Below are 23739 nucleotides of genomic sequence, written 5' to 3'. Positions count from 1 at the left end.
CTTTATGTCTTTAAGACATTCCTGCAGTTTAACTAATTGGTGTGTGTTATCTGGCTTCATGGATAGATAGAGCTGGGTGTCATCTGCATAGCACTGCAAATGTATGCTATGTCTTCTAATGATACTGCCTATGGGAAGCATGTATAATGTAAACAGAATTGGTCCTAGCACTGAACCCTGTGGAACACCATAATTGACCTTAGTGTGTGAAGAGGACTCTCCATTTACATGTACAAATTGGAGTCTATTAGATAGATATGATACAAACCACTGCAGCACAGTACCTGTAATACCAAGCACACCATTGTTTTTCTTGTGACATTACCAATAAGTTTGATGTGTCACATGGCCCTCTTCCTATTGAAAAAACAAAAGTTGTATCCAAGATGGCCGACTTCTAAATGGCCACCATGGTCACCACCCATCTTGAGGAGTTTGCCCCCTCACATATACTAATGTGCCACAAACAGGACTTTAATATCACCAATCATTCCCATTTTATTACGGTGTATCCATATAAATGACCCACCCTGTAGAATATTATGGTCAACAGCAAGGGCGTAGATTTGGTTTTGGCATTGGTGGGGACGGATGATTCAACCACCGAACCCTGCCCTGTTTCTTTTTTTTTTCCTTTTTGTCTTTGCTTCTTGATTAAAAAAAAGGAGAAATATACTTGCCTACATATGCTATTCTACATGCTTTTAAACCATTTAAAATTACAATTCATAGTTTTATATGTGAATTATATAATGTTAAATTACTATTAAACAAATGTATTTTAGACTTTAGTTTACTTCAGCCATATTCCATATAAATCAGGTATCATAGTAAAATAAAAATAGCTTCAAATACAGTCATGACAATAAAAGAATATGACTTTAAGGACTTAACAACATTACTTCAGTTATAGTACACCAACGTCTCTGATACATTAGCACTAAGGGAACACTGAATGACCTGGTGGTTTTTGTCCATAAAACTACTCATCTAAGATGACCACAAAGTAAAAGATCTCTCAGCAGAATTATGCAACATTTCAGGCACACTATACAAACATTACTGTTGAGTCACTCATTAGTAATGTTTGTAGGGTGAGTGCATTTTAAATTACAATTTTTAAAACAATTTGTGCAAACTGCACTACAAGGTGGAATATTTGCAAAATCATGACTACCTCATGATATTTTGTCTCAAAAATTAATCCTATGAATATGTCAGTACCATAAGGATGAAATTTTAACGTTAGACATATAATTCTAACAGCCTCTGTAAACTAATATCCTGGCTTGCTCGAGGCTGCCGTTTTCTCTGACAGTTTCAATCAACATTAGAAATGCTGCTCTGAGACTGAGATAACTAATAGTGCTGCCTGTTGTGCAGTTAGTTCCAAAACACCTTATTCATGGTTACATAAAATTTTAGACTGATGTGGGCCAAAGCCTAGCATAGCCTGTAACGTTATTATGACGGACACATTTTATGAGTGAACTTGGCTTTAAGTGACTTACAGGTTTCTTTGAAAAATACTTTCTTATATCCAGGTTCTTCCTTTGTGCTGCCATCCTCCTCTCCTCCTTGCAGGTCCTTGCAGCGCAGGCTTGCCGCTGCTAAAACTAAACAGCCATATTTGTCACATGAGGTAGGACTCCAGTAGAGAACGTGATTTAACTCTTTCTGCACCGCTGGGTGAATGAGAGGTTGACAGATCGTTTTTTTCTTTCTCTCGGGTTTGTTTTTCTTTACTCGCAGAGATCAAATTATTGGTGGGGACAATTCAATAATCGCTGGATATTGGTGGGGACATGTCCCTTCCGTCCATGCCAAATCTACGTCCTTGGTCAACAGTATCGAACGCTGGATTAAGGTCTAGCACTACAAGCACAGAGATGAGTCCACTGTCAGAGGCCATAAGAAGATCATTAGTAACCTTCACTAAAGCTGTTTCTGTGCTCTGATGAGCTCTGAAACCTGACTGAAACTTTTCAAATAAGCCATTCCTCTGCAGATGATCTGTTAGCTGTTTGACAACTACTCTTTCAAGAATTTTTGAAATGAAAGGAAGGTTGGAGATTGGCCTATAATTAGCTAAGACTGCTGGGTCTAGAGATGGCTTTTTAAGTAAAGGTTTAACTGCTGCCATCTTGAAAGCCTGTGGTACAAATCTCTGATGAGATTCGATGATGCAATGGCAGCAGCAGCAGTGTTAATAGTTACACCAGTCAGCGGGTAAGAGTGCTGGAGGTGTGCGAGACACTCAGTCAGTAAGATGAGCTTAACAAGCTTAAATGAAGACATAAAAATGGAAAGAAGAAAGCAAGAAGCACCATTCACGGGCTCCCAGACTGAACAGATTGTTAAGCTTCTGTATCTTAAATGGTATTACTCCATCAAAACCACCCTGGGACATAGAAAACGTCTATTATCCACAACTGTGTGTGGATTACAGCTACTTTTAGTGTATGGTCTAAATATGTGAATTAAATAGATATAATGCAGTGCAGTTACTTAGGGTAAAAAGAATTGTTACGCGACTCTGCAGATGCTTATTAAGGCAGCTGGATTGGATTGTCTACCAGTCAGAAGGTTGGTGGTTTGACTCCTCCATGTCTGAATATCCTGAACCCCAAGTTGCCCCTGATGCATCTGTTGGAGTGTGAATGTTAGATTAGATGCTTAGAAAAAAAAGCACCTGTATGAATATGTGTTTGGGTAAAAACCTAGTAAAAAGTGCTGTGAGTGCTCAGTTAGTGTAGAAAAGAAATATACAAGGCCATCTATTTAGTCTGCCTTAGCCTGCCAACAGCGCTACGCTCTGCAAGCCATTTTGCAACCCACCCCTAACCGAGCTCCATGTTAATGCTTTATCTGACTCACTTAGGCAGTTTAAATAAATGCAGATTAAATTAACAATCCTCTTTGACTGTCGTGATCTTGACTGACCTGTTTTCAGTTTCTGGTCAAACCAAGGTAGCCTTTATCAGTTAAAAATATCTAGCAGATACAAAGTTACTGGCTATCTAAAGAAACAAGCATGGTTAAGAGAAAGAACAGAGCTGAAGGAGAGTGAGTGTGGGGCCAAAAATCTGTTATTTGTAGGTTTAAACAAAGGCTTAAACGTTTTTTGGATGACGTCACATGTTCAGTCTGGCCAATTATAATCATATCACAGTCATATTTGTTCCTAATTTGTTGCCGTTACCAACTCTTAACATCTTGATATCCAAATAAACAACACACTACATTCCTGTTTTTCCCCACATTGTCTCCACATGTAACTGAAATTTACGTCGACTCCCCTCCCTTGGCTTTTGTTTCCCTTCTTCTTACCCTTCTTAATCTGTTTCTCTGTCTTTGTCAGGTTGTGGGTGCTGATGCTGTAACCACTGTTTGGAGCTGACAAGCCCTGGTTGATGCAGTGAAGTGTTCCAGTGGGATAAACACAAGCGAAGGTAGGAATGCAAGCAGATAACTCGGAGAAAGAAAAACAGAAGTATACAAAACACCATTTGGGGGAAGAGGAGAAGCAGATTTTCTGAATAAAGATTGGTGAAGATGAGAGCTGAACGAGTGCAGTCGCTGCATCCGTTGCATACAGTACAGCTGCTAAAGGGTTTGATTCACAGGCCACTGAATACTCAGTTAGTGACAGAAAGATTGTGGTTAGAGGCAGAGAGGATGAAAGACAGAATAGAAAGGGAAGGCGGATGGTATTATTGGTGAGTTAATAGAGGTTAGGCTTGGCAGTGCCATTCCTGTGCTCACTACATCCACACTGATGAAGCTCCTGGGCTGTAACAGGAGGAATCTTTCAGTGAGAGCTGAAAGGAGGCTGGGAGGCTTAGCGCTGACGCTTGGCTTCCAGTCTGGACCAGATTTGCTTTTCAGGCCCATGTGGGAGCCGGGCTGTGTCTTTATTAAGGCTCGAGGAGCCCCTCGCTTTGGTGTCTCTTGCCGGACTACAGATGAGAGCTGTGTGTGCTGTGCGGTTGCATAAGAGAGGCACTTTCATCCACTCAAACGCCGGCAGACTGCAAACACTGTGCGTGTGAGAGGAGCTGCAACCGGTGGCCACCAAAGACACACTTCCTAATTCCACAGAGTGCCGCGTCTCAGCGCCCAGAGAGTCCATCTGCGATGCATCCAGTGGCTTCGTGGAAAGTTTTAATAGCAAACGTGTGTTTGCGCTACCCTATCGCCATTTCCATTCTGCCACTTGGATTTGTTTGCGCCCGAGGGCCACCAGTGAGGACGAACGGCACCTTGACAGAGATGTACTGCGACAAGACAAGGCCAAAGAAGCTGGGAGAGTGCTGCTGAGTGGTGAAATAGGGAAGTGAAGCAGAAAGGAGAGCTGAAGGGGATATTTTTGAGGAACCCATTCTGACGTCAGAAATAAAAAAAGAGAGAAGAGACTTTTCTCTATTTGAGTAGAAATGATATAAACGCACACACAAAAAAAGAGAGAGAGAGACATCTTATGTTCTTTAGACTCACAAGCTTACAACAGCAAAAACAAAACAAAAAAAAGCCCATAGAGCGAATAGAAAAGGGAAAAAAACCCACAGGCCTTTAAATAGACATCTAAAAAATAGAGAAGTGTGAAGTGGACAGACTGAGGGAGAAAGAGCGAGAGCAGAAGTTTACATCAGTCTCTAAGAAAAGCCGAGAGTGGGAACCGGTGGAAACCATTGTGGGACTCGAGTTGTCACTCTGGGATTTACTGACAGGAGGCGAGGACGTGCAAGAAGAAGCTGAGGACCAAAGACAAACGAAAAGGCCACACACTCATAGGAAAGCAGGGTAAGAGGAGAGAGGCTGGCTTTAAAGCTTAATGAATCGCGTTTACCATCCGTGCCACGAAATGAAGACCAATCTCATGAGTAGTAACAAGTGAAGCATTGGATCGATGTTGTGAGCGACTGACCCGGTGTGCGAGTGAGCTGGATGCTGGTTTTTTTTTTTCCTTTTTTCTCCTTCATCTTCAGCTGAGAAGATATTACCAGGCCAACAGTATCCTGGCAACCACCAGCCCAGCTCTGCTCTTGGCACGGACCACATGCTGCTCCAGACTCAGTGTGCGTTAATGTGTGCGTGTGTGGCTGTTGTGAGGCTGACATGCACCAACACTTCAGAGAAATCTTTCTTTGCTTTATGCGAGGTCGTGACGTGGATCTCAGCTTGACTTCGCCTTTGTAGTCACCTTGTCAGGCCGAAGATGAGGATCGGTTATTCATATATTCACGATGTCGGCTCGGTTTGCATCTCTCGGAGCAGGTGGTGGAAAAGTTAGGTCGGAGACGAGGTGCGTTTTGGGCCGACGCTCACAGGTTACAGCCGTGACTCAGCACACAGCCGCGTTTAAGCGATTTACCTGCAGATGGAGCAGACACAGAGTACGTCAGGTAGCTGCAGTCCTCGTGTGAAACTGTCTCAGCGACCGGACAGTGTAATCCCATCCCTTCCTCTGTGCTGCATTGCAACACCCGTTCTTGCTGAGTAACAGGGAAAAGACTGTTGATACATTTAATTTATTTTCTGCAAGATGGCATCTCGAGAACATGCAAATGCCGCCTGTAACTTATTCTTGAAGCCGGAAACTGATAGACCTCAGCTGTGAGCTAACACAGCACATGCACAAACACAAAGGGCACGGCAGAGGAAGTGAAACTTGGCAGCCGCTTACCTTCTGCTACCAAAGTGAGCGAGAAGCAGGGAGACGATTAAAGGCGACCTGTTATGCTCATTTCCAGCTCCGTGCTTTTGCTGTAAGAGCAGATGCATGAGTTAAAAATAATCGTTATTTATCTTATATTGGTTATGAGGACAGATGTCTTCTGATTGGATGCCTCCAAGTTAAGGTTTGAACTGGGAGGGGCATCCAATGCTGACATATAAAGGATATCTACTCTCACTCTCAAAGTACTCTCTCATGCATTTGGCTAAGTTATGTTTCTTATCAACATTTATAATTTTTAAACCACTCAAAAAAATTAAAGGAACACTTTAAAAAAGTGTTGGAATTAAGCTTGTGGGATATTGATCTGCTCAGTTTAGTAGCAGAGGGGTTTTAATCAGTTTCAGCTGCTTTGGTGTTGATGAATTTAACAACAAATGCACTCAAGGGGCAACAATGAGACAAACCCCAAAACCATTCCTGCTTTGGGGGTTGTTGGTAGCTACTTGTAGCATGAGGCATGATTGGCATCAACATAATACTCCAACTCCTCCAGGATGGCACATCAATACGTGCCATTGCCAAAAGGTTTGTGGTTCCTCCCAGCACAGTCTCAATCAGACCTGATCTGACTAAACAATCATGAGGATGGCCCCTGAAGCCAGGTTTGCATTTGCCATAGAATACCAGGATTAGCAGGTCCATCACTGGCGCTCTGTGATTTTCACAGAGAAGAGCAGGTTCACCCTGAGCACATGTAATAGACATGAAAGGATGTGGAGAAGCTGTGGAGAACATAATGCTGCCTTTAACATCATTCAGCATGACCGATTAAGTGGTGGGTCAGTGATGGCCTGGGAAAGCATAGCCATGGAAGAACACACAGACCTCTACAGGTTAAGTACTCCCATTAGGTATCAGGATGAAACCCTTAGTTCCATTCCCAGACTTTATACTGGTGCAATGGGTCCTGGGCTCCTCCTGGTGAATGACAATGTCCAACTTCATGTGGCAAGAGTATGGAGGCAGTTCTTGGAGAATGAAGCAACTGACACCACTGACTGCCCCCCTTTCCGTTTTAGGCAAAATGGACTAATCTGCTCTATAATTTACTTTGATTATTTACTTTAATTTTCAGTGTGTCTTTGAATTCAGCTCTCTGCAGGATGATCATTTTCATTTCCATCAAACAATGTGGGATCCTTTCATGCCTAACACACTACAGAGTCAACATCAGCATAGATATCCAAAGATCTGACGTGTTTTTTAAGTGTTCACTTAATTTTCTTGAGCGGTGTATATACAAAAATAAGGAGCTTCCTTAACGGCATAACAGGTCCCCTTTAAGGAGGATGACTTTTTTGGTGTGTTTTGCTCTAAACTTCCCGTTTAAGCAGTTTTAACATTTTTAAAATCATCTTGTTCCACAGTATGACATGCTTTATGCATGAGCGTGTTACTGAAGCTGTGTGTGATTCAGTCAAAGGTAAATCAGCAGCATCATTTCAGACACAGAAATATGCTTAATGCACCTGTACTTACTGATAGTTTGGGCCAGAACAGTAAAGCCATTAAACACCTTGATAATATTTGTTTTTAATTCTATGTAATCATTCTGAAAACCTCTGTATTTCATGGAGAAATAAGCTGAAAAGCCCGAGACTTTATAACGTACCTTTCTGACCACAGATTTTATCTCTTGAGCTTGGATCCTTGGGTTCACGCTCTGGCATCTGGCCCTGTGGTCTGAAGAAGTATCTATAGACTGCTGTACATAAAGAGCATTAGAGGGGAGCAGTCTGCACATGGCAGGCTTTTATTGGGTTACTATAGTAATGTAAATGGATTAAAACCACCGCTCAGCTCGAGCGACTCCCAATGAGTGAGCTAAATGATTCACGGCTGGATTTGGGCCGTGCTGTAATTGAATACAGCATATGCGTATCGGACACAAACTGCGATCGGTGTCATCTGTGACTGGACGTCCGGCTTCGCTCTGGACATATTGCTTAGACAGAAGGATGCAGAGGAGAAAATTAGACAAGTGCAGATGGGTAAGAAACTAAAGCGCGTCTGCTGAGTCCTCCATGTGCCTGTTGTGTATTTTGATGCAGGTTGCCAGATCCTGGGTACTGTATGCATTTTATTGTTTCCTCCCGTCCAGGTCGCCAGCCATGGGGAACCTCATTAAGGTCCTTGGCAAGGATTTAGAGAACTGTCCACATTTTTTCCTGGACTTTGAAAGTAAGTGGGCGCCTGGGTTGTGTGCGTGTGTCCGTGTGGTTGAATTGTGAGCGTGTGGAGTGGAAGTGTGCGGCAGGGAGGGGGTGGGGCCAGGAGAGGAATGACTGGATGTGAGCTGCTGAGCTGGTGGTGATTTGATGGAGTGTTGTTGAGGGTGTGGTTTGTCATTAACAGACACTCTTTAGTCCCACTCTCCACACGAGGAAACCTGTTTGTTTTATGAACTTGTCAGCCGTCCACAGAAATCAGATATTATAAGAAGCCAATAAACAGAAACGAACCAAACCAACAACCTCAGAGGCTTGACCGTAAAATAGAGAACAGTGACCACAGGTAATTGAAAGCAGCACGTGGGGTTTTTGTCTCATAGAAACTCACCTTTTAAAAATAAATCTGTTTCACTGCTCCAGTTTTGAGTCACATATCTGACACGCAGCTTTCATAAAGCGGATGCAAACACTCCGAGCTGCACCAGTGCTACGCAACAAGCTGTACTTTGCATCAAATTATACCAAACTAGAAACAATCTGTTTTTATTACACAGTAAACAAACGCAGTCATATCCTAATTACACCGCAGTTATGGGCTAATTAGAACCTGTGCATAATGTTTCTGGATCCAGAAGTATTAAACCTAATTAGATCAGGTTTGGCCTTTATTACAGTGGGATGAAACACAGAGCTAGACTTTATTCTTTCACTTCATTTTACCGCACGGTTCTCTTGTAATGTGTTTCATTCACACTCTGGATGGATCCAGCGTTCAGACAACAGAGTTATGATAGTTTGGCATTTAAAAAAATGTTGTTTCATTTTGAATTTTCCTTTTTGTATCAGTTTAGTTTTAGTTAGTTTCCAGAGTGGGCAGGGGGAACATTTGTTTTAACACTTTACAAAGGCCCTCGCAGTACTGCAGATATCACAGGCTCAACAAAGCCTCATCAGGCAAACTGTTAGTGGTTTATCAATGAGTGTATCCCTGTTTTACAGTTTATTTGTATTTTAAAATAACTGTTTTTTTTAATCACCTAGTTTTAGCTTTTAGTTTAGTTTTAGTTAACTATAATAACATTGCCTGACTAGTTTTAGGCCAGTGTTAGGCTGTTGGAGGTAATCCTGTAACACCAAGGGCAGCATATTTTATACACGAATGTTTGAGATCAATAAATTGCACATAAAGGCAGAATCCAGGAAAAATTATACGAGCTCACAAACTCAACAGGACTTGAACGCATCAAGATGCATGTGAAGTAGTTATAATGAGCAACAAAAGGCCTTGTAATAAAGTAAAAACATTGTCAATAAAGGCCCAGTAAATGGCCTCTGAGTGCAGTGTTTTCAGTGTGAACAGTACACAGAGTAGAACTGGATACTCTGGATCTGACAGTATATGGAGTTTCTAACTAGATCATAATTAAGGTATTGTGTCTAATCAGAACATATTATTCCTAGTGTTTGTCTAATTTGATAAAAAGGAAGCACAACTGATTAAGTGTTATTAATGCAACAAAAAATAAAGTGCAGCCCTGCAGTATTTTAAGTCGTTATCTTTATATTTCATGACTTTATTGCAACTTTTAATTTAAATTTTCTGCACCAGATTCAGGTAGTTTCTTGTATTTGAGTCTTAATGAGTTTCCTGTCTTCCAAAATAAATAAATTCAAACTGTTCTTGCGACAAACTGTCTTGAGATTGAGGCTAGTAGCGCATTCCTGCGACCTTTGACCTTTAAGTTTGATTGCTTTTGGAGTTGGCGCCTCCAAATGAAGGACTATTTTATCTCAGAGGAAACAGTGAGAGTGGGATTAAAGACGTTCTGCGTCCACGTTGTCACGCTCCACCCAGGACATACTCCCATCATGCCATTCCAACAACGTCCTCTCATCCACCTCGACACCCTCACCTCTCGCACAACGCACACCCACCTACACCTCACACGCACGCACACGCGCGCACAACCCCTCCCGACACCCATCCCCTCATCACCCACAGACTTCTCCCCTCTCTCTGTTCCAGGGGGCTCATGGGAAACCTCCTGAAAGTGCTGGCTTGCGCCGAACTTGAGCATGGCCCAATAGTTTTCCTTGACTTTGAACGTGAGACCATCCGCTTCTTATTTTTTTCAGTTATCCCTTTCTCTCTGTTGCTTCCCCCCCTCCTCCCTTTTATTTTTTGGTCATATCATCCATCTTAGCTGACCATTGTGTCATCTTTAGGTTACACTTTATTTCCTCCTCAGCTCTCCCCCTCCTCACCCCTCCTCCTTTTCTTTATCTTTTTGATTTCTGCTCCGGGGACCGGCATTTTAAAGGCATCTGGCTTCTTTCTGAAGGGTCTTACTCACGCACGCTGCATCCTATTAGACGCAGACAGATGCACAATAGCAGGGTGGCACTGCAGCAAAAAGAAAATAAATTCATTAATGTTAAAAACTGACAACAATAACACTTTGCTCTCCAAAGCTACAAAGAGCTGAGGAGAAACAAACAGAGAATGCCAGTCCTGTGTGGGTTTCTGTTGCTCGGGGATGACGATGGCTAACAAAAAGTCTATCGTCATCCCTCCACCTCCTCATCTCCTCATCCCCTATTGTGCGTCTAATCTATTTGTGAGTGTGTGTGTGTGTTAGGAGAGCGGGACTGATAAAGAGAAGCTGAAGTATGACTGCGAAGAAAGGCTAATGATTTCACCTCTGTCCCCTCTTTTCTAATTTACCCAGTCAGTGAAGTCTGAACTTTGCAAAGCATCCATCCTAACAAATCTTTTTTTTACTTCATTACTCAGTGTTAAAATCTTTTTGTAGTTCATGTCAATTTATAATTTACTTTGTTAGCAGGCTCGGCATTTAACACAAAGTTCAGTAAGCGAGCTGACATGTTTAGAGGTTTTCTTGAATTGTTGGGTTTCTTTGAGATTCAGATTATTTTGTTCCTGTTTTGATGAGTTTAAAAAACCGTGAAAAAACATCTCCAGCGAAGATCTTAACACTGATTATGAATTTTTAAGATGTAGATGTTTTGCACTGTATCCCCAACATGTTCTGCACCTCCTCAAACATCCCCTTCTCCCTTTTAACAGCTGCCTTCCTCCCCCCTCTTTCTTTACCCGCTGTTACAGTGGGAGTGGGAGAGCTCACTGCTGGCGAGAGACGTCAGCCGTCAAATAGGTTGAATTTCCCCTTCGTGTGTCGGGCCTGTGATTCACTTTACTTCAAAAGCGAATTGGGATGAGTCAGACTCGGGAATGGCAGCTTTGGGAGCGTCCCTCCCCCTCCTCACCCACCCCCCTGTGCCATCTGTGAGCTCTCCTTCTCCACCTGGAGACACACACTCACCTCTGTCACACAGCTTCAAGTTTGGTTTCTCGTTAAACTATTTATAGCTCAGCACTGATCGCACCTCCCTAACACCCTTTGAAGGATAAGATGCAATTCTGACCACTGACAAAAAGATTATCAGGATGGATGTCTGGACTGAGCTGCTGTCTGTGAAAATCATCAGTCAGCTTGAAGTCATCCTCAGACTGAATTATAGCAACCTCTGTGTCTTAAAACATCTGAGGGAAATGGTTTGAGAATCAGGGAAGATACTGCTCTCACGCTGAAGCTGTAATCAGCCAACTTGCACACATTGTAAAAATCCCCCTGGGAGCACGACTAAATACAAAAATCAACAAGTGAAGCTTGAGGTTTATCAAAGTTGTGTAATACTGTGATAATTATGGCCAGATTTCCCATATCCATAATGAGACTTCTGTCACAAACAGTGTGTGCGAATCACTCACTGCACTGTGTATTATAGTTAGGGTCGTCCATTTTATTCAATTATCTAAATTTTGAGAGTGTCATTAAATTTATATCCACGACTGCCCGCAGTAATTCCATCCACTGCATGAACTTTATACATGCAAAATAATAAAATTAAGTAATTCAGCTCAATTCATTTTAATTTTTATGTTGCTAAATTACCACAACGAACGAACCATAAAAGTGAAGTCGAAACCTTGGACCCTATCCCTGGCTTTCTTCGTTACACTAGCGCATGCTAATGCATTCTCTGCTCCGGGTTCATATCATTAACTGTATATTAAAAATGGACATCACAGCTGTATTGCAACCAATTGGTTTCTGGACAATGATTTTTTTAACGCCTCTAATTTGGTATTTTGGCCGTCACCATCTCTGCCGATTAGCTAATACTGACTGCTAGCTAGCTAGCTTAGCTAATGACGTGCATCTGTTATTTACTTAGCCATACTTGAGATGCTAATTTGGCTAATTTGGCTAGCAAAAGACAGGGTTAAAACAAAATGTAGAAAACTACACAGCAATGCCTTTTAGTACAACCAAAAGTGCGGGCTGGATATGAATGAGGAAACTGTATGATCACAATGTAGCCTTGCCTGAAGTATACTGTGCTGTATTGTTTGAACTACAGCTTCTATTTCTTTATTAAGGAAGACTTTAAATTTGCAACTCAGATCATAAATAGTTCTTTAGCTAATACATCAAATTAGCAGCAGGATAATTGTCTGTAAAGATCTATAATTGATTAATTTTTTCCAACCAGGAGGGAGTCCCCCCCCCCTGCTGGCCAGTATAAAGAATGCAGGTTTAAGGCAGTTCCAGACTGATACCTGAATATGTCCATCTTTTATATACAGCTAATTTAGCTTACAAATATGAGGGCGTTATCAATCACCAGATCTTGGCATGATAAGTGGATTTAATACAAAGCAATTATGCTATACTTAATTAATACCTAGTAAACATAATGTGTTGTTTACCAGAATAATGAAGGAGGGCATTAGAGAGAAGTCACTAACGTTGCACTGCTTGCTGTGCTTATAATGGCAGCTGGTGTGCACGTAGGACAGCAAATATACCTTGATTACTATTTCTCCGCAGGGAAGCAGCGCCTCGGGGTGCAAAAATAATCAGCAGAGCTACCGCATGTAGAGAGCTGCCTGGGCACACTCCCACTCTTTATACCTGAGTCAGAGGCAAGAAAAACCAAACACAGCGCTGACTCAAGAGGACCCCTCCTAAATTGTGTCCCTGTAAGCACTTCATCTGTCCTGCGTGCATACATGAACGAAGCAAAAACTGTGACTGTAAAAAAAAACTGAGATAAAAACTGAGCATGCCCAGAGGTCTCCCTCTCTGCTGCTTATTTTTCTCACAATTAAACTTAACAGTCATTAGAAAAAATAATTCCACAGACGTGTAAAGGGAAAAGGAGAGCGAGAAAAATCTATAAGACTATTACATCAGTCTGATTCTGCTGTTACACCTACCCAGGCTTTGATACATTTATGCTGAATGGGCAGTGGACATGAATGGTTGCTTTTACAGCGACTGCAGCCCATCAAAATGCAAAACTCTGTTCCCTGACACAAAGCCGACTTGTTATATGAGTAACCACAAACCTCACTGTGTGACAGAGCGTGCTCTACGAGTCTCCTGTTATTGTTCTACCTGTAGGTTGTTTATTGGCCAGATTTTAACCTTAGATATTTACACATGCAATGATTACTCTTTGTCTTTCTAATTCTTTGCTAATCTCAGGTTTCTATCTGGCCTTCTAGGACATCATCATCTAAGCTCCTCACTAATACCCGCTCTCCCTTTCCTCTCTCCTCTCTGTATCCCATCACCTCTGCTCTTGATATTTTCATCCCGTCATGACACTTTCACTTCCCACTCCCCGTCCTTCTTCCCTCCCTGCCCTCACAGATGCCCAGCCCACGGAGGCAGAGACGGCCGTGTGGAACCAGGTCAGCGCCGTGCTGGAGGAGGCTCACGGGATCTTGGCCGAGCTGCAGTCCTACAACGGAGCGGGCCAGGAGATACGAGAAGTGAGCATGAAGCAATAGAGCCCCCACTGCAGCATGGGGAAACTAGCGCTCATGTGTGATGCCGGGGTTGGAATTCTGACATGCAGCGTGCCGTGCAGCAGGCACCGAATCTAAATCCAAGCAGAAACACCAGAAACATTTCATGCAATATGTCGTTTCCATAAATATAATCAGCTACAAAGCTGGTACACTGGTCCTGATGATCACATGGCACACAATAAACTGTCTTCAGACACGTTAATGAGAACCACTGCTGATAGCTTAGCTGTCAGGATAACTACATTTATAAGTGCTGAATCATTTCCTCTCTTTGCATCCTAACTCTGAGGACACAGATACTGTATGCCGGTGGCTATAGAGAAGATTTATGTATTATTAATTCCACAGAGGAGAGAAACTGAGGAGAGTATTATTACCAAACCTGAGTAAAGATAACTAGAAATATATCTTTAGTGATAACATGCAACCAACAGATATCCCCATCAGCATTTTTTTTACACTGAGCCATTTGTGAAATATTAATCCTGAGTAAATATGTGTCAGTTTGCACACTTTTCCAGGACAGAAATGGGAACATTTAGATGATCCGGGTTCAAAAAGTCTTCTTTCATATTGTTGGCAAATTGGAGTAAAAGGTTTTTTTTGCAGGAGGGATTTTGGAAATCTGTGTTTATTACTCCATAACAGCCATTAAAAAGTCAATTTTCACTGTGTTTTAGCAATAAAAGGGTCTATAAATCAGGCTTTGAAGGGCTATATGAACAGCTGATGGTGTAAAAACTATCAGGATATAGACAGAACAGTAAAAGTGAGAAGTTTGGTGGATTTAAGAGCTGTTCGAGTGGAGCTTTTTGGCTCAGAGAATTAGAAAAACTCATAGTTCTTTCTTTTTTAAAAAAAATTGGGGATATCTGCTGGCAAAAGAACATGCTGTCACAATAGGATTATATGTCTTATATATTCAATAGCATAATTTACAGGAAAACAAATAATGACAGCCATAAGGGCTTATTATGGAGCTGATATGTATTGATTTGCTGCTGAAAATAGCTCTGAGCAAATGCACCAATTTCCTCTTGTTTAAACAGCTTTAAGCACTGAGTTAGCCTCTGCAAAATGTTTCTGTGCCCTATTTACACCAAAAGTAGGCTCAAAACGAATACATATATCCACACAATGCTGACTTTGAAAAATTTGATTGTAAATTTTACCTCTAAATTTTTTATAGGAGTACAACATAGAAGGCACATTGTCTTTAATGAAACTCGAGGAAAGACTAATTAAAAGTGAATAATAATTTGAAGAAATAAATGCTTGATTTTATACATTTCAGTTACATTTTACCCAAAATAACTATTTAATGTTTATGAGGGCAAATAATCGTTGTTGTTTTCTTTCAGTGTAAAGAAATTGAGAGTGGGGATTAACATGTTTTGATTTGATTTATTTATTGATTGTTATTTGTTGATGCAAAGAAATATAAAACCTTTTCACTTTTTCTCATCATATTGATAAGGTGAGATTCTTTGAGGCCTATTTGAGTGTGTGATACTGTGTGTGAGATCACTGGTCAGAGGAAAGGACAGGGAACAAAAAAGATGGCAAGGTTTTTAAAAGTAACATCTGTCTGTGTTACCGGGCTGCAGGCCATCCAGAACCCGGGCGACCTTGCTCTTCAGGAGAAGGCCTGGAACGCAGTGTGCCCCCTGGTGGCCAAGCTGAAGCGGTTCTACGAGTTCTCCCTCCGACTGGGTGAGTGTGGCCGTTGCAGTCTATGAAGGCATTTCAGAGAGTGATGTAACCCCATCTCTGGTGGCCATGTTGGAGCTGAAAGCATCTGTAACATGAACCTAAAATCTAAAGAGACGGCATTTGCTGTCAGCTGCTCATTTATGAGAGACGCAGGGTTGTCAGCTGAGTGGATGTGCTGCAGTTTAGTAGGTGTAAAAATGCTGCATGGAGCCAGAAGAAGGCAGGAAAATGAGTGGAGATGAGGTGATGGGTGCACACCTGAGATTCACGTCTGTTTAGTGAGACAAATCACGAAGAGCTTCTCTCGCTAATGTCGTTCTCTGTCCTCTGTTTATCTCAGTTTGAAACAGCTGTTTTGTTATTTAGCATCTGCGCTTCATTTGAGTGCACAGGCTAGAGCTGATCGTGTCAGCATTTGCTATTATACTGCTTTTTCTTTTGTTGTTTTTTTAAATTGGCATCTTTTCAGCAGCTTCAGGATGTGATAAATCCTGTTAAGACTGACTGATGAATGCAGTCAAAAGTGTCCACACTGCATATGTTTCCTTAAACAGGAAGGAGGTCCGTTTAAAGTGATAAAAACGGGCCTCGGCATTGCTGAGAGCTCCATCAGCATTGTGCCACTCCAGGTTTGACAGCATTCCTCAACAAACACACACACACTCACATTCATACTCCATGATGTCCTCTCAGCCATCTCTGCAGCATCCTGACCCAGCAGCAGCCAGGCAGCCGTTGCTACGGAAACAGTGGTCCACAGTGGTCCAGCGCGGAGAGAAAGAGAGAGAGTAGAGAGAGGAGTATGAGCAGAGAAATAGAGTTCAGCTGCCGCCTCTGCGCTGCCTTCCAATAATACTTTCAGTCTCAGGGACATTGTGTTCTCAGATTACCATACAATGGAAGCTGGCCAATAATTGATGATAATGTCTGGCGGCTAATGTAGCTATGAGATTCAGTACAATAGAGATCGCATACTTCCATCGTGCTGAAGAGAAAGGGTGGCAGTATGTCCCAGCACCACCTTTTGCTTTATAGTTATTTGATCAAAGGGGGCAGTAAGGGGTGGAGAGGTCCAGTTTAACATTAACAGCTGCTGCATCTCTATAAGCTGTCAGTGGATGGAGACCGTGCACTATGTGCTCTCGGCAGGAGCGAGACTGGGATATCTGCCCAGGGCCTCAGATGAAACAATTCCATGTTGTATTTATAGAAGGCACTCGTGCATTTTTAATGCAGAGGAAGGGATGGAGCCCCAGGAGCTTTTGCTTCTGAGGCATCAACACCACTGTACATACAGCCTCTGGAGTCCAGCTGTGGAGTGTGATTTGTTGCAGACTTAGTTTAACATCATGGATGACACGGGTGGGATAACCATGGCCACTGCCACTGCAGTCACAGGCACAGGCTGTATGAGCAGCTGCAGTTTGATCTGTGAACATGCAAAATGCAGTCTGTGTTTTAGCAAGGAGCGCTCTGTTAAGCCTGTGGTCACTGAGGGCAAATAAAATCCTGCTGAGCTGCGGAGCCTTAATGAAAGTGAAACTAACAAGACAATAGCAAGGAGAGCGTGCAAGTGGGTATTTTGGATTTCATGCTAAGCAGAAAAACATTAATCATGTTCACCATCACGCCTGATGTCTGTTTACAAGTTCAGGGAGGTACCACTGCATTTGCTTCCAAAAAAATAAATACATAAAATGTTGGACTGATCTGCCTCTACTCATCTCACTCACGACCTACAAACTGAAACTGCTCCCCGAGAGCTCTGCCTCGAAGTGTAGCTAAATATGCAACATTAAAAATGCAACAGACATGCTGTTTCAAATCCCGTGGCTCCACTGACTGTATATAAAAGATGGAAATTGCCACTGTGACGAAACCTGTTGGTTTGTTGAATTCATTTTTGGAACTTTATGCAAAGAGTAAAAATATGGAACATAAAACTTATTGGATGTCCTCTTAGGTCACGAGACTGCAAATAGTATAGATCTGTCAAATAGTGTATAGCATATAGTGTTTGTGGGAGCTGCCAGCCACAAGTGGCCTGTCTGCCGAACCGCAGTCTTCAAACGTTCTTTCTGCTGTGATGAAGCCATTTTGATGTTTATACCGTGATAAACTTGACCCCTCGTCCCAGGTGCCCACGCTGAGCTGTTGCATAAAGAAATAAATAAAGAAATCCTTTCCTTTGCTGTCAAAAACGATTTCAGTGTAGAGGCAGCAGTCATTTACTAAATTTACACCTTTGTGCATCCTAACGGGACACACATCAGAGAAAGACTTTTAAGGCTCATGTAAAATGTAGAAGACACGCTGGTAATGATTTCCTTTTAGGAAAGCAGCTTTTCACTTTCACTTCCTCTGAAGCTTTATTTCTCAGACCAACTGTTTGGCTCCAATTCTAAATTTCGGGACACCTGAAAATGTTCAAATTCAGCCAAAAGAGGCCGGCTGGGGGACCCAAGGAGGTCTGCAGGCCCTATGCACAAATCTGTTTTCAAGGTCATCAGTTATCCTGCAAAATAAGAAAAAAACTTGAGCAAAATTGATTTAATTTGTTTACACCAACTGCTGCTGCTTCCTTTAGTGTTTAATTAAGTTCAACCCAGTTTTCCTTATATAGCACCAAATCCCAACAACAGCTGCCTCAAGGCACTTTATATTGTAAGGTAAAGACCCTACAATGATACAGAGAAAACATCCAACAATCAAACAAACCCCCCTTTGAGCAGGCACTTGGCAAAAGTGGGACGGAAAAACTCCCTTTTAACAGGAAGAAACCTCTGGCAAAACCAGGCTCAGGGAGGGGCGGCCATGTGGTGTGACTGGTTGGGGTTGAGGGGAGGTAGATAAGACAAAAGACACGCTGTGGAAGAGAGCCAGAGATTGATAACAACCATGATTAAATGTATGTATTTTAGAGAAAGAAAAAAAGAAACACTCAGATCCTGGCTAGATTAGAGAGGATTACACAAGTCTGACCAAACTAAGATAAAACAGGCAGGTCCTAGCTGGACTGGATGAATTTCTGACTTGGATCCATTTGCAGAGAACGCCTTGCGCAGCCTGCTGGAGGCGCTGACGAGCCCGCCGTATGCTCCCATGCAGCACCTGGAGAGAGAGCAGGCCTTGGCCAAGCAGTTTGCAGAGATCCTCCATTTCACCCTCAGCTTCGATGAACTAAAGGTGAAGGAAATCTTTGTTGTTGTTGTTGTTGTTCTAATTACAGCCCTCAGACGCTGACCTTTACTGTACTGAAAAATCAATACGGTCGTTGAGCAGCCTTTGTGAAACTAAATGCCACCTTCTCTCTCACCGTGCAGATGACAAATCCAGCCATTCAGAATGACTTCAGCTACTACAGGAGGACCATAAGTAGGAACAGGCTGAACAACCAGCAGGTGAGGCAGGCCTGGCTGCGGCTGTTTGCGCTGCATACATGATCAAATGGTTCAGCGCGGCTTCAGTTCCCCTCTTTAATCATTAATGAATGAAGTGGGGGTGTCCGTTTCCTCCCAACGACGCAAAGACGTGTACAATCAATATTTCATCTAACTTTCGAGTTATACAAATTAACACCAGGGTGGCCTCCATCATTACACTCTCCTTTTACCAGCTGCGTGACATGATTATCGGATCGGTGCGTCTGAAGACAAACGTTTGTTTTAAGTGTGACATCTGTTTTGTTTCGGCGCGCAGCTGGAAGCGGAGAACGAGGTTAACAACGAGATGGCAAACAGGATGTCGCTGTTCTACGCCGAAGCAACACCAATGCTGAAGACTCTGAGTAACGCCACCACCAAGTTTGTCTCAGAGGTACACGTCATCCACTCACTGCTTACATGTGTTTATGGCTTAGTCCACATTCCCCAAAACAACATTCCGATCAATAATAATGAATAAAGTAGTGGTGACACAATACATCCTCAACAATGAGTAAAAGACCAAAAGTATTCAATGCAGACAAGGTTTCTGGTAGTATTACCCCATTTTTTGGATAAAAGTAAAATGTAGCTCTTTGGAGGATAATTCTACCAGCTGTCTTTGAGCAAAGGAAACTGAACCTCGTGTCATGTTACTAATAATAATAAAATGAGTACGAGTGCAAACATAAGTGTAATTCAGTGAGTGAATCTGATCAGCTTCATCCCTTTAAATTTAACTCGATGTCTTTAATGTAACCTAACACTGACCAGGAACACCACAGCTGCTCTGCACCAGTCAACCATGTCAGCACAGCACTGTAGACCAGGGGTGGGCAACTCCAGGCCTCAAGTGCCGGTGTCCTGCAGATTTTAGATGACTCCTTGATCGAACACAGCTGATTTAAATGGCTAAATTACCTCCTCAACATGTCTTGAAGTTCTCCAGAGGCCTGGTAATGAACTAATCATTTGATTCAGGTGTGTTGACCCAGGGTGACATCTAAAACCTGCAGGACACTGGCACTCGAGGCCTGGAGTTGCCCACCCCTGCCGTAGACTAACCACTTTAGCAAGTTTCTTGAATTCTACTGTATTAATTTGCAGTGAAACGTCCATATATGACAGTAAGCAGGCCCCAGCTGATGGGGGATAGAGCTGCTCCAAGTGTGGGACGACCAAGCAAAAAAACACAAAATAAAATAATGATTTTTATTTAGAGAAATTAAAGAAACAAGAGTACTAGATGTCTCCTGCTAACCTGAGAGCAAATGAAAGGACTGGGTTGTTAACTGCTTTTGGGTTCTGAAGAGGGGCTAACCCAAGCTACAACGACCAGTATAAAAGGGAGTCCCGTTTCCCTCACTGTAGGGGTCTTAGTCGTAGACGTGGTCATTGTCAAGACATCTGGGTGTAACTAAGTAAAGTAGAGTCTGTCAGCACAGAAGTGAAGCTCAATAAAGCGAATAGAAGAACAGAGCCCTCTATAGAGATTAGATCCGGATTACTGTGTGTCTCTATGTACACACTGTTTTTTCTGTGCTTGTAAGAAAAAAAAACAAAACCATATCCTTCCATGGTACACTCGAGTCTTCACCTCAGGCGGCCATGTTGAACTGCTGTGTGAAACATCCGCCTTCTCCTGTCAAAACACAGTTTTACGGGCAAGGCAGCAGCCTTTTGCTTACATTACACCTCGATGCATCCTGATGGGCCGCACGCCACACGGAGAAAGACTTCAGAGGTTCGTGCGAAATGTAGAGGGCACGCTGGTGATGAACGCCTTCCAGCATAGCAGCTGCACAGTCCTCATGCTTTTTACCCTGCTTTGTCGCCACCTTGTGGCAGAACATTTTGGCGCAGGCAGTGCATTAAAGTGTAGAGGACTTTTTCACATTGTCTGCTCATCCAAATGGAAGCCATTTTTACATCTTCTTGCGTTTCCCTTTTGTCTTTATCAGAATAAGACCTTGCCCATAGAGGACACCACAGACTGCCTGAGCACCATGGCCTGCGTGTGTCGCGTCATGCTGGAGACTCCGTAAGTGCTTCTCGTCTCCCCATCATCCTTTGCTCAGTCCATCTCCTTGAATGTCAGAATCCTAAATTCGAATTAACAGGCTCTTTCACTGTGCCGTCTAATATGTCAGTAATTCAATAGGTCGAAGCTCAGAGTCCTTCATGCTAAATATAAAATGTTTAATCTTTATTCTGTGTGTCTTTGTGTGAAGAAACTCTCATCTATAATTGTTCACTGGTATTTGGTGGACACCCCCAACCCCCGCCGTGCCCTCTGTTAAACAGAGCAAATATTAACTCCTGTTTTTGTCCCAGGGAGTACCGCTGTCGGTTCACCAACACAGACACCATGCTGTTCTGCATGAGGGTGATGGTGGGCGTCATCATCCTGTATGACCACGTTCACCCCGTCGGGGCTTTCGCCAAGACCTCCAAAATTGATGTGAGTACAGCAAATACTTGCATACTTTGAAAATAATGGCCCTCTGTTGCTTGTGTAAAGCAAAGGTTAATCTAGTGTACCTGAGGGGTCCTGCTAAGCCAACAGTTTGGTTAGGCTGGTCATCAATCACAAAGCTTTAGTTGACCAGTTGCGTTCATTTGAATCTCCATATTTTTATTATTGAGAAGATCTGCACGACTCAAAGCTCAGAATAATCTTTTCATCTTATAACAGCTCAGCGTATCTGCTCTCTGGAGCACGTTTGTAAAGAAGTGTGATGAGTGAAATGAAAATATTTAAATTTTGCATAAGATGGATGGAGATGTTAATAGCTGGGTATTGTGAGCATGAATGTAATCTGGGCTTTGTTGTGACTGATGCAAATCCATTAGCTTCAAATCCCCAAGTTTCATACCAAGATGAATGCCTCTCTTAAATGTTTTGTCTTTTTCTTTTTTCTGTGAAATACTGAATATGTGAGTATTCGGAGGTTGTAGATTGAAAAAAACAAAACAATCTGAAGAGCAAAGAAATCAAATTAGATAAAAATCAGAATTAGAGAGAAGACTGGGCAAAGCTGGGCAGAAAGAAGAAGTCGACTCCGGGAGGACAAGCTATCCATTTATTACCAGGACAAACTGATAATAAGGAATTACAAATAGACAAGCACAGAACTGATACACGCTGTCCTTTATCAGTGACCCACATCTTCAGCTTCAGTTTATTGATGTTGGTGGGCATCTGTTCTTGCACAGCTCTCTTTAACTCCTGTTGCACTTTGATTGCAGCACATTTTCTTTTTCAGCCCTTTTGTTGTAGAGTTGCTGCTGTGCTTGGGATCCAGCTGTTTGACAGATGGCCTCACATTTGACTGTAGAGTACTTCAATATACAGAGGAGCTCATGGTTGACTTAATGACAGCAAGGTGTCATTAAAGGCTGCAAAACAAGCCCAAGTCATCACCCCTCCACCACTGTTCTTGACAGTTGGTTATGGGGTGTTTGTAGTGATATGCAACGTTTGGTTTCCTCCTTTTTGCGCATTACGTAGTGCTCTCCACCAAAGTAGAGATATCAAACATCTCCACTTTGGCCCTGTCTGTCCAAAGGGCATTGTTCCAGAAGTCTTGTGGTTTATTTGGATGCAACTTTGCAAACACAAGACATGCTGAGAGAAGAAGCTTTCTCATGGCAAACCTACCAGTCAAGTCGTACATGTTTAATCTTTTTCTAACTGTACTGAATTTTAATGAATGTTAAAATTTAACATTCTAGCCGAGACCTGTAGAGTCTGAGGTGTCAGTTTCAGTTTCATTTATTTGCTGAATTTCATTATAGTTCATCTGAGTGTGTTTACAGTAGATAAAAAAAAAACACGAAATCCTGTGTAGGTTTAAGATAAAAATAAAAGCTAACACACACACAGAGTTATTATCTGCAAGCCTGCGAGAACTTAGTCTGTTTTTAAATGCATGCACGGATTTGACTGACCTCAGATCAGCAGGACAAGATGTTCTGGGGAGCTAAAAGGTTCATGAAATGAGAAGGAATTCAAAGGTAATTCTGTATTCAACTGGGAACCCAGGAAGTGACTTTAATACTGGGATAACATGTTCACATTTCTATGTACATGTTAGGAGTCCAGACAAGTTAAAGTTGTCCTACTGATGATTCGGATAATCCTGGTAGTCGAACCTGCTCGATATGAAAGCATGGATCAGTTTCCCAGAGTTGGTTTGAGAATTTTTAACTTCCGATATATTAAGTTCCTGAATATGATACAAAAAGCTGTGATCACTGTCCAAAAACGATGCCATGGTTCATGGTTCCTGACCTGCTCACCGAGTTTCAGAGAAAGGGATGATGCATTAAGACGTAGCTCTTGGGTTTCTGTGCAGTTTCTCTGGGCACAGGGTGGTCTGAGCTGGGGTGAATTTTGCTTTTATAGAGGTGCTCACACTTCCTGTTGATCAGTTAGTCAAGTGCATTTGATTGGCGGCGCCTGGCTGCTACTTGCCCTCGTAACTCCTATGAAAGCAGTGAGGGTGTACTGAGACAGGGGGCTCTTGACAACATTTCATAAATATGTGCACGTGAGTTTTTTTTTTTTTTTACTGCAGCAGCAGGACATGATGTGATGTGAGCCTGCTGACCTTTCTCTAATGCCCTGTGTTGTCTTTGTGGTGGGCAGATGAAGGGCTGCATCAAGGTGCTGAAAGAGCAACCGTCTAACAGTGTGGAGGGACTCCTGAATGCACTTAGGTGAGTACGAATGTAGAAGAGTAAAAAGGCACAAATCTCCTTCTCCTTCCTCGCTCTGAATGAATG

General features: G+C 42.4%; 1 protein-coding gene across 6 annotated transcripts in view; it reads left to right on the top strand.

Annotated features, from left to right (window-relative positions):
• Positions 1–23739, top strand: part of fam49al (family with sequence similarity 49 member A, like) — a 41799-nt gene that overhangs the window by 16195 nt on the left and 1865 nt on the right. The window contains exons 2-12 of one of the 6 annotated variants that reach the window (XM_065471200.1): positions 3362–3452; positions 7842–7921; positions 9938–10017; positions 13656–13777; positions 15424–15529; positions 18579–18715; positions 18853–18930; positions 19229–19345; positions 20913–20992; positions 21286–21412; positions 23603–23673. In XM_065471200.1, coding sequence (XP_065327272.1) covers positions 9945–10017; positions 13656–13777; positions 15424–15529; positions 18579–18715; positions 18853–18930; positions 19229–19345; positions 20913–20992; positions 21286–21412; positions 23603–23673 — 911 coding nt within the window. In that variant the 5' untranslated portion in view covers positions 3362–3452; positions 7842–7921; positions 9938–9944. Of the gene's footprint in view, positions 1–3361; positions 3453–4561; positions 4804–7841; positions 7922–9937; positions 10018–10640; positions 13778–15423; positions 15530–18578; positions 18716–18852; positions 18931–19228; positions 19346–20912; positions 20993–21285; positions 21413–23602; positions 23674–23739 lie in introns of those variants that run through there. The other 5 variants (XM_065471201.1, XM_065471203.1, XM_065471205.1 and 2 more) reach the window with 5 other exon arrangements.

Source organism: Pelmatolapia mariae, linkage group LG22, assembly GCF_036321145.2.
Source record: "Pelmatolapia mariae isolate MD_Pm_ZW linkage group LG22, Pm_UMD_F_2, whole genome shotgun sequence".
In the NCBI taxonomy this organism is placed as follows: domain Eukaryota; kingdom Metazoa; phylum Chordata; class Actinopteri; order Cichliformes; family Cichlidae; genus Pelmatolapia; species Pelmatolapia mariae.
The sequence above is the reverse complement of the archived record's forward strand: the minus strand, read 5'-3'. Positions and strand labels throughout refer to the sequence as shown.